Here is a 12,357-nt window from a genome sequence, read left to right as displayed (position 1 = left end):
CTACTACTACTACTTTTGCTACTCAGCATTGATTGTACATCTTTTCCTTATCTAAAATCTGTGGCTTTCTTAACAAGATGTTTTTATAATGTTTATACATTTAATGAGTTTGCATCTTCTACAGTGTAAATCAGCTTTATAATATGGTTTATTGCATGCTATGGTATATGACAAAATAAATACAAACCACCAATAAGCTCACAAAACCCCCTACTTAATCATGGAACTAGCACTCATTACAGACAAAAAGGAGACTAAAATGAGATAGTTTCTTACCAGACCCCAGAAGAAAAAGCCAGTTTTAAGGATTCTTTCCTTTTTACATTTTGGATTACAAAATCTGCACCTGGGTTACCACTGGCACTTGCTTACTGAGAAAACAGGCTTACATGGAGGAACAGAGCTGGAAAACTCAAACCATTGCAAAGCAGGAGTAAAAAATACAAACATTGTAGTGTCAGGTGTCAAAGCTTGGGGAGGCTCAAAGTGGGGCAGCAGCAATACTGAGGAGTGAGAAGAACTTTGCACTTTTTATTTGCATGCAGTCATTAATCAGCATAATAAGCTTTAATTTTATGAGCACAAAGTGTTGCAATTCGGATACTTATCTGGTGCTCCTATTAGTGCTCTGAGAAGATAATTGTCGTACGTGTTGGGACAAGACCTTCAGAGCAACCTTAGGCAAAAAGCAATGTGCACACACTCCTGTGTTTGGCTTCAGAGCTCCCAAGCAATCCATGTGTCCATTTGAAAGCACAGATGTCATTTCCAAATTGCCTGTGTGTCTATTGTGCTGATGTCTCTTTTGTTGAGCATTCACTGTCAGCCCTGTTAGCTGCCAAATGCTCCCCAGGCCATCTTCATGGGCTGCAGAATGAGGACAGCAGGTACATCGTGGCAGAGGGGACAGGCAGAGCCCACCTGGGCTGTCCCTGAGTGTGTAAATCCTCTGCAGAGCTCAGCCCAGCAAGACCTTCCTCCCTTGCTGTGCTGCAAGGACAGCAGATGCCATGGATGTCCTCCTTCCCCACCCAGCATGAGCAGAACGTGCCACAGCAGTGCCACCCTCCATGCGCCATCTCACAGGACCCCGCACGGAGCAGAGCCAGCCAGGTGTGGGTGCCCACAGCTCTGGGGGGCTCTGAGGCTGCACAGCCCAAATGGACTGAGGTACCTGAACCTCAGAGAGAGGCAGGGACCTTGGTGTTCTGACCATGCCCTCCAGCTGTTCTGTTTTGGTACCAGCAGAAGGAATTATTCCAATCTAATTCCTTCACCCTGTAGGAGACTGGGGAAATACAGTGGGACCACTCTGATTGTGGCTCAGAAACTGCTAGAAACACTGGCAGCTGACAGGAGGGAATTAGCAGCCTGCAAAGTGTCCCCAGCAGTGGGGCACACACCCCCTGACCCACAGCTCTCACAGCTACATGGCAAAGCCCACGTGTGCAATTTTAGGATCTGTTCTTCCCATCAGCCTCCTTGCATGGAGGGTTCAGGTTATCCTACACAAAAAGTTGTGCTGGGGGAGTGCTGGAAGTTTTAAACTTCACAAACAAGCCCGCTGCTGCCTTAGGGGTTCCTGTTTGCTTTGCTGGGTCTAATCTAAATTTCTTCAGAAACAACAGTGATTTCACTAGAACATTCTGAGCTGAAGCAGGAATGAGGAGTGAGCACCGTCTCTGAGGTGAAAACAGACCCTCTCTTCTTATAAAATTTTCTGGTAAGAATGATGGGAAGAGGTCACTAAACAGAAGAAAAGAAACTCTGGTAGCTGCCTGAGGCAGCAGAATGACATTGAATTAAGGGGAAATGTTTCCATTTTTCAGCACACAGGTACAAAAGGGAGAACACATTTTCTCCAGGTCTGTTTGGAATGCAGCAGCTCCAGCCTGTTGGAGAATCTCCCAGCTCTGCAGCATGGGCTGCTCCCAGCGTTTGTCAGCACTCTGGTGGTTGGAAGTCACTTTGATATGGACCACAGAGACCTGATTAAAAGGAGAACAATAACAGAGTGAGAGTGAAGGAACACGGCTGGGCTGAGCCTGGGTAGAGGCTGTGCACTCAGAACATTCCACTGTGCATCACACAGGGGAAAGAGATGAGAGATGGTCCTAAACCTGATGGTTCCTTTTTGGGTAATTCCATAAATTACATCATCCATATAATATATTAGTGAAAAGCATCAGAGAACAAATATCTTTAAAGGCCCTTCTAATGAGCTCAGAAATCAAAAATTCATTCTGTCCACAGAACAGATCTTCTCTGGTTTACAAGTATTTGCACAGTCAAATATTTAATAATCAAAAAGTGTTTAAAAATAAGCCAGGAGGGAATTCAGTGTGTGCAACTTTACAGGAGGATGAAGTATTCATAGTTCACCTGTATTTTTGAGGCACTTCAGCGTCCTGCACCAGAGAGACACACAGTGACTGTGACAGAAACCAAACATGCCAAGGGCAGTTCTCAGCTCCAGGAATACACAGGAATATGGCCCAGCCTCATGGCCAGCAGGGTTCCTGTAAACCAAGGTGTTCCACACCCAGGTGGAACTACTAACAAAAATGAAATAGCAGCAGTGCTAAAGACAAAACAGGAGCACCCTACACGCATGTGACTTAAAAATTACCTTAGCTCTATAGGCAAAATCTGTGATTTATGATCCTCTTTTACATACAAAGAGTGGTAAAAATACGACGCTAAAATGAAATGTCAGGGTGAGTGGAAGTTCTCCCCACTTAGTGGTTTGAATCTTTCCTTTCCTTGTTCTTATTTTTTAAAGTATTTTCCAAGCTTGCAATAAGACTTACCTTTATCAGAAGAACTCTTACATATGGACAAATCCCTGCTGTGAATAGTTACATATGGAAAAAGACACAGTAAGTAAAATAGGAAATAATGTGGGTTGTCAGAAGATAAAGAAACAGATTAAGATATTATTTTGGCAATTTTTTTACTCTTTCTTTAATCATTCTGGGGAATTTTGCATTTGCTATCGCTAACAAACTCACAGATCTTCTATCTTGGCTGTGAAAAGCACGTCTAAGGCATATCCCTGGAATCACTGATGGGAATTTGAACATGAGAATCAATTTTACTCACCACAGCAGAGTTTGTGACAAAGGGTCCCACTGAGCAAAGCAGCACTACCCAGACCCAGAGGCAAAACAGCACAAGAAAAGAAAAACCATTTTGCCTGTAGCAAACTCCCTCTTTCTGTACCAATAACAGACTGTGCTAAAGCCCAGAAACTGTTTATGCTGCTGAGGTGTCACTACCAGCCTACAGCTGAGAATCAGGAGAAATTATTCCATCACCAAAGTGCTCGGAATCTTTCATCATCCTTCAGCCATTGAGAGATCAAATAGCAAGATAAAATCAGGAGGTTTTGAAAGCAATTGCACAAGCAGCAATAGAGCAATGCTGGCACAGACATGGCAGGACAAAGGATGCGGTCAGGAAATGTTAAATAATCCTGAATTTACAATCAACATCCCACCAAGGCAGCCTTTGGAAAGCAAGGACTGTGCTGCATTGTCATCTCCAGGAGGTCTTGGCTGGGAGAAGGAGATCAGAGCACAAATGGCAGATCCTTGGGCGAGCCCTCTGCTCCTACACCTGAGGTTTAGGGAGATTGGTACATTTTATAACTCCCTATAAGTCATTAAAGGCTCCATAACCCCACAGAGAGGAGAGCAGGCAATGAAGACATTTCAGAAAGAACAGAACTGTCACTGGGAAACCGTGCATGTTCTCCTGGGCAAACTGGGGACACTTTGGGTCCATCTATAGCAAGACACAAATGCTGGTGTTGTGCTGTTATTTGCACATCTGCCTTCAGACACTTGGCTTTGGAATCCAACCTACCTAGTGAGGATGGAAACCCTTCCATCCAGGATCAGGGATCTGGGGATCAGGGCAACACTGAAGTGTGGGGTCGTTTCTTTTGTGGTCTCAACAATCTGATTTCTACTGATTTGTGTAAAAAGTCTTTCAGCTTTTCTCTCAAGATGCTATTTTAATCTCAAGGATCTTTGCTTTAAGAACAGTAGATATAATTACTTTATCAACTACAATATATGACACATTAACAATAGAGTGAGCTGCTTTATATTAAATGATAAAAAGTCTTCCCACACACTAGTTTTTAAATCATTGTCTGAAATAAAAGAGCTTCTAATTGGGATACAAATGACTTTATAATACAATTAACACCTCCTTGATCTTCATTCATTTTAGATCAACAGTGCTTTGATAAAAAGAGTTCAGGATTATTTTTCTTTTTGAATTCTAGGACTTGGCTGCTTGTGAGCTGCCCTAGCACTTTCTTCACAAAGGAGGGATCTTGATTTTTAAACAAGAATCCCTCTGCATTGTTTGAAATAGCCTGTTCCTATTAAATAAGATGTTCTCTAAGTGCTGGCAGGGATACATGAGTACAATCTTCACAGACAAGTCACACAATCCTATTAATAAAACTCTTGCACTACCACGTATGGTGAGAAATGGAACATAAGCTGTAGAATGTACATAAGCAGTAGAAAATCTGAAATGCACAAAATTGGAAAGAACAAAAGAGAACAAACAACAATCTTTAGCAATAGCAGCTACAAAACCTTAGCAGAGGAATTACCTATTCCAGAAATTTCTAAATGAAAAGAATATGTCACTCAAAAGAAGTGAGATGTTCAACCTTAACCAAGCCTCAGAAGCCCAGTTGTGGGCTGGATTGCCTGAGATATCTGCACAAAAATACTGTTCAGCAAATTATTCTTGGCACAAACAAGAAGTTTGGTAAATGCCCTGGGAGAAGGAAACACCCTGATGGTGACACCCAGTGTCAAATGTATAAATACAGAGAGCTGGGGATGAACACTTGTAGTCCTGAAGCTTATCAGGTTCTGCAGCTAAATTTGGGGTTGCGGTTTCACTCTTTCCTGCTGTCACCATGAGCTGTGGCACCAAATCTTCGAGCAGTACCATCAGAATTAGCAGTGGAGGAGGAGGTGGTGGTGGTGGTGGTGGAAGATGCAGTGGTGGAGGTGGTGGAGGGAGTAGGTCTGGTGGATACTCCTCCATGTCCTCAAGAAAATACACCTCTTCTGGAGGCAGCGGGGGCTTTTCTGGGAGAAGCTTTGGTGGAGGAGGCTCCAGGAGCAGCTATGGAGGAGGCTTCAGCAGTGGCAGCTGTGGCAGGATCAGCCGCAGCAGCTATGGGGGCAGAATGAGTGGTGGCAGTTATGGAGGAGGAATGAGCTGTGGAAGCATGGGAGGAGGACTTGGATCAGGAGGGGGTGGTTTTGGGGGAATGGGAGGTGGTTATGGAGGTGGTGGATACAGTGGAGGTGGATTCAGTGGCTTTGGGGGTAGTGGTGGCTTTGGTGGTGGTGGCAGCTATGGAGGAGGCAGTTTTGGTGGCATGGGCTTTGGGGAGGATTCTGGCTTGCTCTCCACAAACGAGAAGCTGACCATGCAGAACCTCAATGATCGCCTGGCCTCCTACATGGATAAAGTGCGGCGCTTGGAGGAGGAAAACTCCCAGCTTGAGCAGCTGATCAGGGAGTGGTACAAAAGCCAGGCTCCCTCTCAGAGCAAGGATTACAGCCAATACTACAGGACAATTGAAGAGCTGCAAAACCAGGTATGATGTACTTTGATTAACTTAGAACAGGTTCTTATTGGAATGGCGCTTTCCTCATGCAGCACAAGGCCCATGTTTGGGGTGATATTCCCATTCCTGGGCTTTAGTCAGGAAGCAGAGTGGTGTGGGGACCAGCTGCTGTCATGTATTTGGTGCAGGGAGCATTGCTGGGTGCAGTGGCAGAGCAGCACCAGTGCCCATCACACGGCCTGTGCCATGCTCCCTTCAATGCTGGGCTGCTGCTCACTCGTTCTTCACTCTTAACAGCAGACTTCATCCTTGGTTGTGTTGTGCTATTATTGCCATATTAATTGGATGTTTTTGTGAATATAGAGGATGAGTCAGCATGTGCAGTTAGTCTTGTTCCAGCCCTCAGCCATTTAACAGTCATGTATCTCTTGTGTGAACATGGCTATTCTCAAAAGTAATGGAGATTCTGCTTTCTCGCTGTTTTTTGTTGGTTGGGTTGGGGTTTTTTGCTTGTTTGTTGGTTTTTTTTTATTGAATATGAGGAGTTAATTTAGTTATTCTTTCCAAGAAGGTATTTTTAATGGATATTTAACAGTAAAGGTACTTTCTTTTATCTGGAATCAATAAACTCATCTCTCTCAATAGCTCCTGCAGCTCTAGTCAGGTTTGAAGGCTTGACATTGCCATAAATCCCTTCTGCAAGGTGTTTGTGCACGGGTGTTTCTTGTCTCTGTCATCAGACTGAAAAGACAACTGACTGAATAACACCTGCCTCTCCATTTCAGATTGTTGGTGCCAATGTGGACCTTAACAGGATGCTTCTTGACATGGACAACACCAGGATGACTGTGGATGACTTCAGACTGAAGTGAGCCACTCCCTTCCTGGTTCCATCCACTTTGCCTTCCTTTATCCCCTCTAGTTTCTATTACCAATTAATCTTTGTGGAAGCTGGAGACTTTTGGCTACAATCACAGGATAGAGAATTGTTGGGAAAAGCATTCTGAGAAGGATTGCTTTGGGTTTTCATTATTATTTTTCTCCAGATAAGTTCTTAAAGAGACACATTTGAGGGACTCCATTCTAAGTTTCTCCATCCTTGTATGTAGATTTATAAGCATAATCCTCATGGTATAAATGTCACAGAGAGAAACTGGACTGAAATCAAACACAGCTATTGGAGATAGAAAGAGAATGGGGTCCTTTATTCTAGGAATTGACTACAGATGTAAATGGGAACTGTCCATAACTGAGATACCAAACAAAGAGGTCTGGCAGCACTTTTACTCTCTTTCTTGTCTGTATTCAGGTATGAGACTGAATACACCCTCCACCAGAGTGTGGCAAGTGATATCAATGGATTACGCCCACTTTTGGATCAACTGACTCTGTCCAGATCTGACTTGGAGACACAGTTTGAGTCCCTGAAGGAGGAACTGATCTTCCTGAAGAAGAATCACGAAGAGGTAAGTTTCTTCACACTTCAATAATTAAAGGCAACTCAATGAATTTCCCCTTGATTTTTCCACCACCAGCAACCAGGTTTTGATCACCCAACTTGACACAAGCCAGCTTTGATGTTGAGGAGTGTGCAGAGGGCACAGCTGCCCACAGCTGGTGCATGAGACACCAGGTCAACACGTGATACCAGGGTGATGAATGGCTTTCAGTACAAACTACAGTTTGCTTGCTGAACTCATGGAAGGAAAATTGGATAGACTATATGGAGGAGTCAAAAGAAAGCATTTTTACTTTCTTCAATGAGATTTCCCACTGAGAAGAAAAGATTCCCACTGCATAGAATTCCTTACAACCCTGTGGAGGCAATGCCAGGGTCACCATGCATGCAGTGCCTGGCTGTGAGCACTGGAACCTTGGGAATATCAGAATTGTTCCATGGCCAGGGCAGGAAAGGCCTTTTTGATGGAATCCTTTTGTGTGAGGATCCATGTCTTTTTCCTTCCCTTATTTGAACTGATGCCATTCCTCCTTATCTTCACTCTTTGAGAACCTCATGGGGGGTTTTGTGATTTTTTTTTTTCCAGGAAATGAGAGGACTGCAAGGCCAGTCTGGTGGAGATGTCAATGTGGAGGTCAATGCTACTCCTGGCATTAACTTAATGGAGAAACTGAATGAAATGCGCGTTGAGTACGAGAGGCTCATTGAGAACAACCGGAAGGAGGTGGAGAGCTGGTATGAAACCAAGGTAAAGCACAGGCAGGCTTGGCTAATTAAATCCTTCACAAAGTACTGGACCTATTTACAGCTGGTGAAAGGCAACTTATCATGTGTTATTTAAGGGACAATAACTTTCAATTACTTTAGGCAGCTTTCTACAACAGGTCAGTCCTGGAGTATCAGTTATGTGGTAAAACAAGTAGAGCCTCTGTGTTCCAGCAGCCAGTGAATTACCAGGGTGTTGGCAGAGTGGCTTGTGGGAAATAAACAGTCTGCATGGAATCTTTATTTTTATTAATCGATTTCCTGATGCTTTTAGGATAACAGTGTCTTCTAATGATAAAAAATGCCTCAATTTTGGATGTCAATTTTTCAGATGGAAGAAGTTAATCAACAAGTCCACACCAGTGGCCAGGAGATACAATCAAGCAACCAGCAGATCTCTGAGCTGAGGCGTGAATATCAGAGTCTGGAAATTGAGCTGCAGTCACAGATCAGCATGGTAAGGAAAGGCATTTGCTTTACCTGTGACACAGTCTGTATGTGAGAAGAAGAGCTACAGCCAGCAAGTAATCCATCCAAGGAGAATGGGATATTGGATTTCTTACCTTCAATGATACTCTTTTCCCTGAGGATTTGTGAAGATCTCTTTTCCCACACAAATAAATTAAAACCACCACATTCCCATAACCACCGCATTTTGTTTTCCCTTTGCAGATAGACTCTCTGCAGTCCAACCTGGATGACACAGAGCGTCGTTACAACATGCAGCTGCAGCAGATCCAGAGCATGATCGGGCCCGTGGAGGAGGAGCTGGCCAGCATCCGCTGTGAGATGGAGAGCCAGAACGAGGAGTACAAGATGCTGCTGGGCATCAAGACCCGCCTGGAGCAGGAGATCCAGCAGTACAGGGCACTCCTGGAGGAGGGACAGCAGGACCTTGTGTACGTACTGATAGAACACCCAGCTGCTGGTCAGTCACCAGCAGGAAATGTAACAGGAGAGATTTGCAAAAGAGATTTTGTACTGAAATGAGGCCGATGCAGCTGGCTTGGCCAATGGCCTCCCAGGTGTGAGATAGTTCCTTCTGTTCAGAATGTAACTCAAGTGCAGAAAAATTAATGCAGAAATTTGTTGAATTTGCAGGTAATCCCAACAAGGGAAGAGATGAGAATCTTGACTCCATGTTTCAGAAAGCTGATTTATTATTTTATGATATATAGTATATTAAAAGAAAACTATATACTAAAACTATACTAAAAGAATAGAAGAAAGGATTTCATCAGAAGGCTAGCAAGGAAAGGAATGGAATGGAATGACAATAAAATCTTGTGACTGACAAGAGAGTCCAAGACAACTGGATTTTGATTAGCCATTAATTAAAAACAACCACATGAGACCAATCACAGACGCACCTGTTGCATTCCACAGCAGCAGATAATTATTGCTTACGTTTCATTTTTGAGGCCTCTCAGCTTCGCAGGAGAAAAAGATCCTAGCAAAAGAATTTTTCTTAAAATATGTCCATGACATTAATTCTAAACTACCAGTTTGGGGCTGGACAAGGAAAACCATGTAAGAGAGCCTAGTTTTGTTTGTTAAGCAAATGTAAATATCCTGTAAAACTATAAAGGCAACATGTTGTAAATGTGTATTGCAAGGAATCCCTAGGCAGAATGTGAGAAAAGCAAAAGCTCTTGCTTTTCAAGTTGAAGTTGACAGAGGGGATAATTTTTGGCACAGCAGTTGTTTTGCTGTGCAGTGCTGGGCTCTAACCAGCAGTATGGCCCAGAGAGGTGCTGGCTCCTGGGCAGCAGATGCAGTTCAATGGCTTTTGGATGGCAAAGTGCTAATGATTAATTATTTTTTTTCCCCTTCTTTTTCTCTCTTTGCAGAATCCCAGCAGGAGGAATGGGAGGAGGCATGGGAGGAGGCATGGGAGGTGGTAGAATTGGAGGTGGTGGTTATTCTGGAGGAGGAAGAGGAGGAGGTGGTGGCATGAGTGGTGGATATGGAGGTGGCAGCAGCGGAATGGGAGGAGGAATGGGAGGAGGAAGTTGTGGAGGAGGAATTGGAGGAGGAAGTGGTGGAGGAGGAATGGGAGGAGGAAGTGGAGGAATGGGAGGTGGAAGCGGTGGCGGATGCATTGGAGGAGGAGGAGGAGGAAGAACCTCAGGAGGCATCAGCAGCTCCCACTCCTACTCTTCATCTTCCCAGTCCCAGTCCTGCAGGAGTGGTGGTGAAAGCCAAGGTGAGAACTCTGGTGTGGGCATAGTGTTCTCTCAGTCACTAAATTAGTTACATCCTGACTAATTTATGCACTAATTTATACCAACATACTCTTCCAGAGGCAAACAGTATTGAGGGTAAACTAAAATTTCTGGGAAGAATTAGATTTACTGTTATTAACAATTCTTTCCTCTTTGTGTGCAAAGGATCAACTCCACTTCCAGAGCACACAGTCCATTTCTATTCCATTCTGTAGGTGGTATCAGCTGATCTTGTAGTTTAACCTCAGCTGTTTTTTTTTTCCATCTGTCTCATTCTTTGCAGAATCTCATAAATCCTGCAGCCTTTGTGCCATGCTGGAGTTTTCCTTTTTGCTTTTGGAATGCTTATGGCCACTCCCACATAATCCTAATGGTATCTCAGACATTCAGTGCCAGGACTTATGAATTTTGTGCTTATTTTGTCTCTAAACAGGATATGGAAGAAAATCTTTTGACTAAGAATTTGCATCAAGGATCCTCCAGCACAAGACCTTTCAAAATGAAACTGGCCCAAATCCGCTGCATTCCCCACACTCCCAAGGAAAGATGATGCTCTGAACAGTTCCTGGGAGGTGCAGATGCCACCTCTCCCCCTGCCCTGCATGCTCTGTGCTGCTTCTGCCCACAAAGCTCTGCAGCTTTGGTTATTGGCGCTCAAACTGCTGCTTTACAGATCCAACCTGTTTGGTACTCAGGTTGCTCTGAATCAGGAAAATGTCTCTAATAAAATTTAATTTCTGTCTGATGCAACCAGAATGTGGTATGGGGTTTTTCTTTCCTTCTGTGGGTGTAAACACTTAGAAAACACAAAGTCATGCCAAGACACACCCCCAGGTAGAGAGGTTGATGTCACACTCCAGTAGTTGATAACAAAATTTAGAGTTAAAACACAATTTCTGAGCAACAGGTACAGATCAAAATCTTCTTGGGCTGTGCCTTTTTTTAAATAATGTGTCAGATATTCCTGGGAGCTAAGTTCTGAGACCCAACAGATGAATATCAACCTTAAAGGGGCTGCAGAACCTCAGTGCTCAATTACTCTAATGGTGAGCACATGAGTGTCCACAAAGGAACTCATGATTACAGAGCTGTGGTCATAAAATGAAACCAATGTTTCAATTCACAAAACCTTGATGGATACTCCGTGGTTTAACCTGGAAATGCACAGATAAGGGATCTTGTTTTGAAATTATAAGAAGTGAAAGGGAAATATAATTTACAAGAACTTTACAAAGTTCATTTCCACAAAATGTTGACATTGACAGCAATTACCTTTAACCTCTGAGAAATTTAGTACATGTAAAAGAGCCTGGAATATTCACCTCTGTATACAGCTACCAGTATATCCCAGCAGCTGAGGGGCCAAAATTCCAGTGAGGCTGCCCAAGGGGAGGGTGCATCTCACCTGCACACAGTCTTGCAGGTTGAGCTGCAGGTGCAGGGCTGCACACAAGGGAGGGGCCTCTGGGGCTGAGAGTGAAACAAAATGTGAGTTCCACAGAGAGGAGCAGCACTGCTGAGTAACACAACAGATGCACATAAGTATGGATTGAGAGAACAGATACAAAACTGATTTCCAGAAATGCACGTCACACTGCCATCTCAGCACTTGGAAAGCATTCAGGGAAACAGAAACACTTGACTTACACCAAGCCAAAGTGTGCTGGCATTGTGCTGGCATGAATGAGCCTTTGCAGGCGCTTGTTAAACAGAGTTTGTGCTGCATAAATGCTGCCAAGGACATGCAACAGGAACAATGAGATTCTAGTAATGCTCATGTCTCTTTCTTTGGTTTAGAAACTTGGACTACACACACCAGCCATAAAGAGCCATGGTGTTCATGATAGATGGACTGAGGATTAAGAATTGTGTGTATTCCAGAGCCCTCTAAGGGAGGGAATTGCATTGTCACCTCCTACAGGTGCAGGGAGAGGGACAGGGACCTCCACTATGGCTTTAAACTAACCATGCTTTAAACTAACCTTGGAAGAGTATTTATTTCCCTGATTCCTCATTACTTTGCTGCCCCACAGGCACCAAGTGCTACACACCATACAGTGAAGTCCAGAAGGGGTTAAAACAGAATGCAGACAGCAGCTACTGAGAGACCCAGGTGGAGGGAAGGAAGGATTTCCAAATCATTTTACATCCATAAGGCACAGTTTTGGGTTTGTGTGGCAAGGTCTGGGTAGCAGGGGATACAGGGGGGTTTCTGAGAATAAATCTGGTGAGAAGCTGCCAGAAGCTCCCCTCATGCTCAATGGAGGCAGTGCCAGCCCAGGACAGCCCCAGACAGC

General features: G+C 44.0%; 1 protein-coding gene across 1 annotated transcript; it reads left to right on the top strand.

The window, feature by feature from the left end:
* The first annotated feature begins 4,948 nt into the window (after nt 1–4,948).
* Nucleotides 4,949–10,793, top strand: LOC128940367 (keratin, type I cytoskeletal 17-like). The gene is made up of 8 exons (XM_054281749.1): nt 4,949–5,641; nt 6,397–6,479; nt 6,921–7,077; nt 7,657–7,818; nt 8,167–8,292; nt 8,508–8,734; nt 9,686–10,041; nt 10,494–10,793. The coding sequence occupies exons 1-8, from the start codon at nt 4,949–4,951 to the stop codon at nt 10,517–10,519; spliced, it is 1,830 nt and encodes a 609-aa protein (XP_054137724.1). The 3' UTR covers nt 10,520–10,793.
* Nucleotides 10,794–12,357: the final 1,564 nt, after the last annotated feature.

This window comes from Melozone crissalis, unplaced genomic scaffold, assembly GCF_028551555.1.
Source record: "Melozone crissalis strain CALT ecotype California unplaced genomic scaffold, PUWL_Pcris_2 ptg000032l_1, whole genome shotgun sequence".
In the NCBI taxonomy this organism is placed as follows: domain Eukaryota; kingdom Metazoa; phylum Chordata; class Aves; order Passeriformes; family Passerellidae; genus Melozone; species Melozone crissalis.
Note: the sequence above shows the minus strand (reverse complement) of the source record. Positions and strands in the feature narration are given on the sequence as shown.

Excerpts from the sequence above, each read along its gene's own strand:
- LOC128940367 (XM_054281749.1), top strand. The coding sequence starts at position 4,949 with ATGAGCTGTGGCACCAAATCTTCGAGCAGTACCATCAGAATTAGCAGT. Across the intron at positions 7,819-8,166 it reads AGAGCTGGTATGAAACCAAG|ATGGAAGAAGTTAATCAACA; the intron begins GTAAAGCACAGG and ends TCAATTTTTCAG. Across the intron at positions 8,293-8,507 it reads TGCAGTCACAGATCAGCATG|ATAGACTCTCTGCAGTCCAA; the intron begins GTAAGGAAAGGC and ends TTCCCTTTGCAG.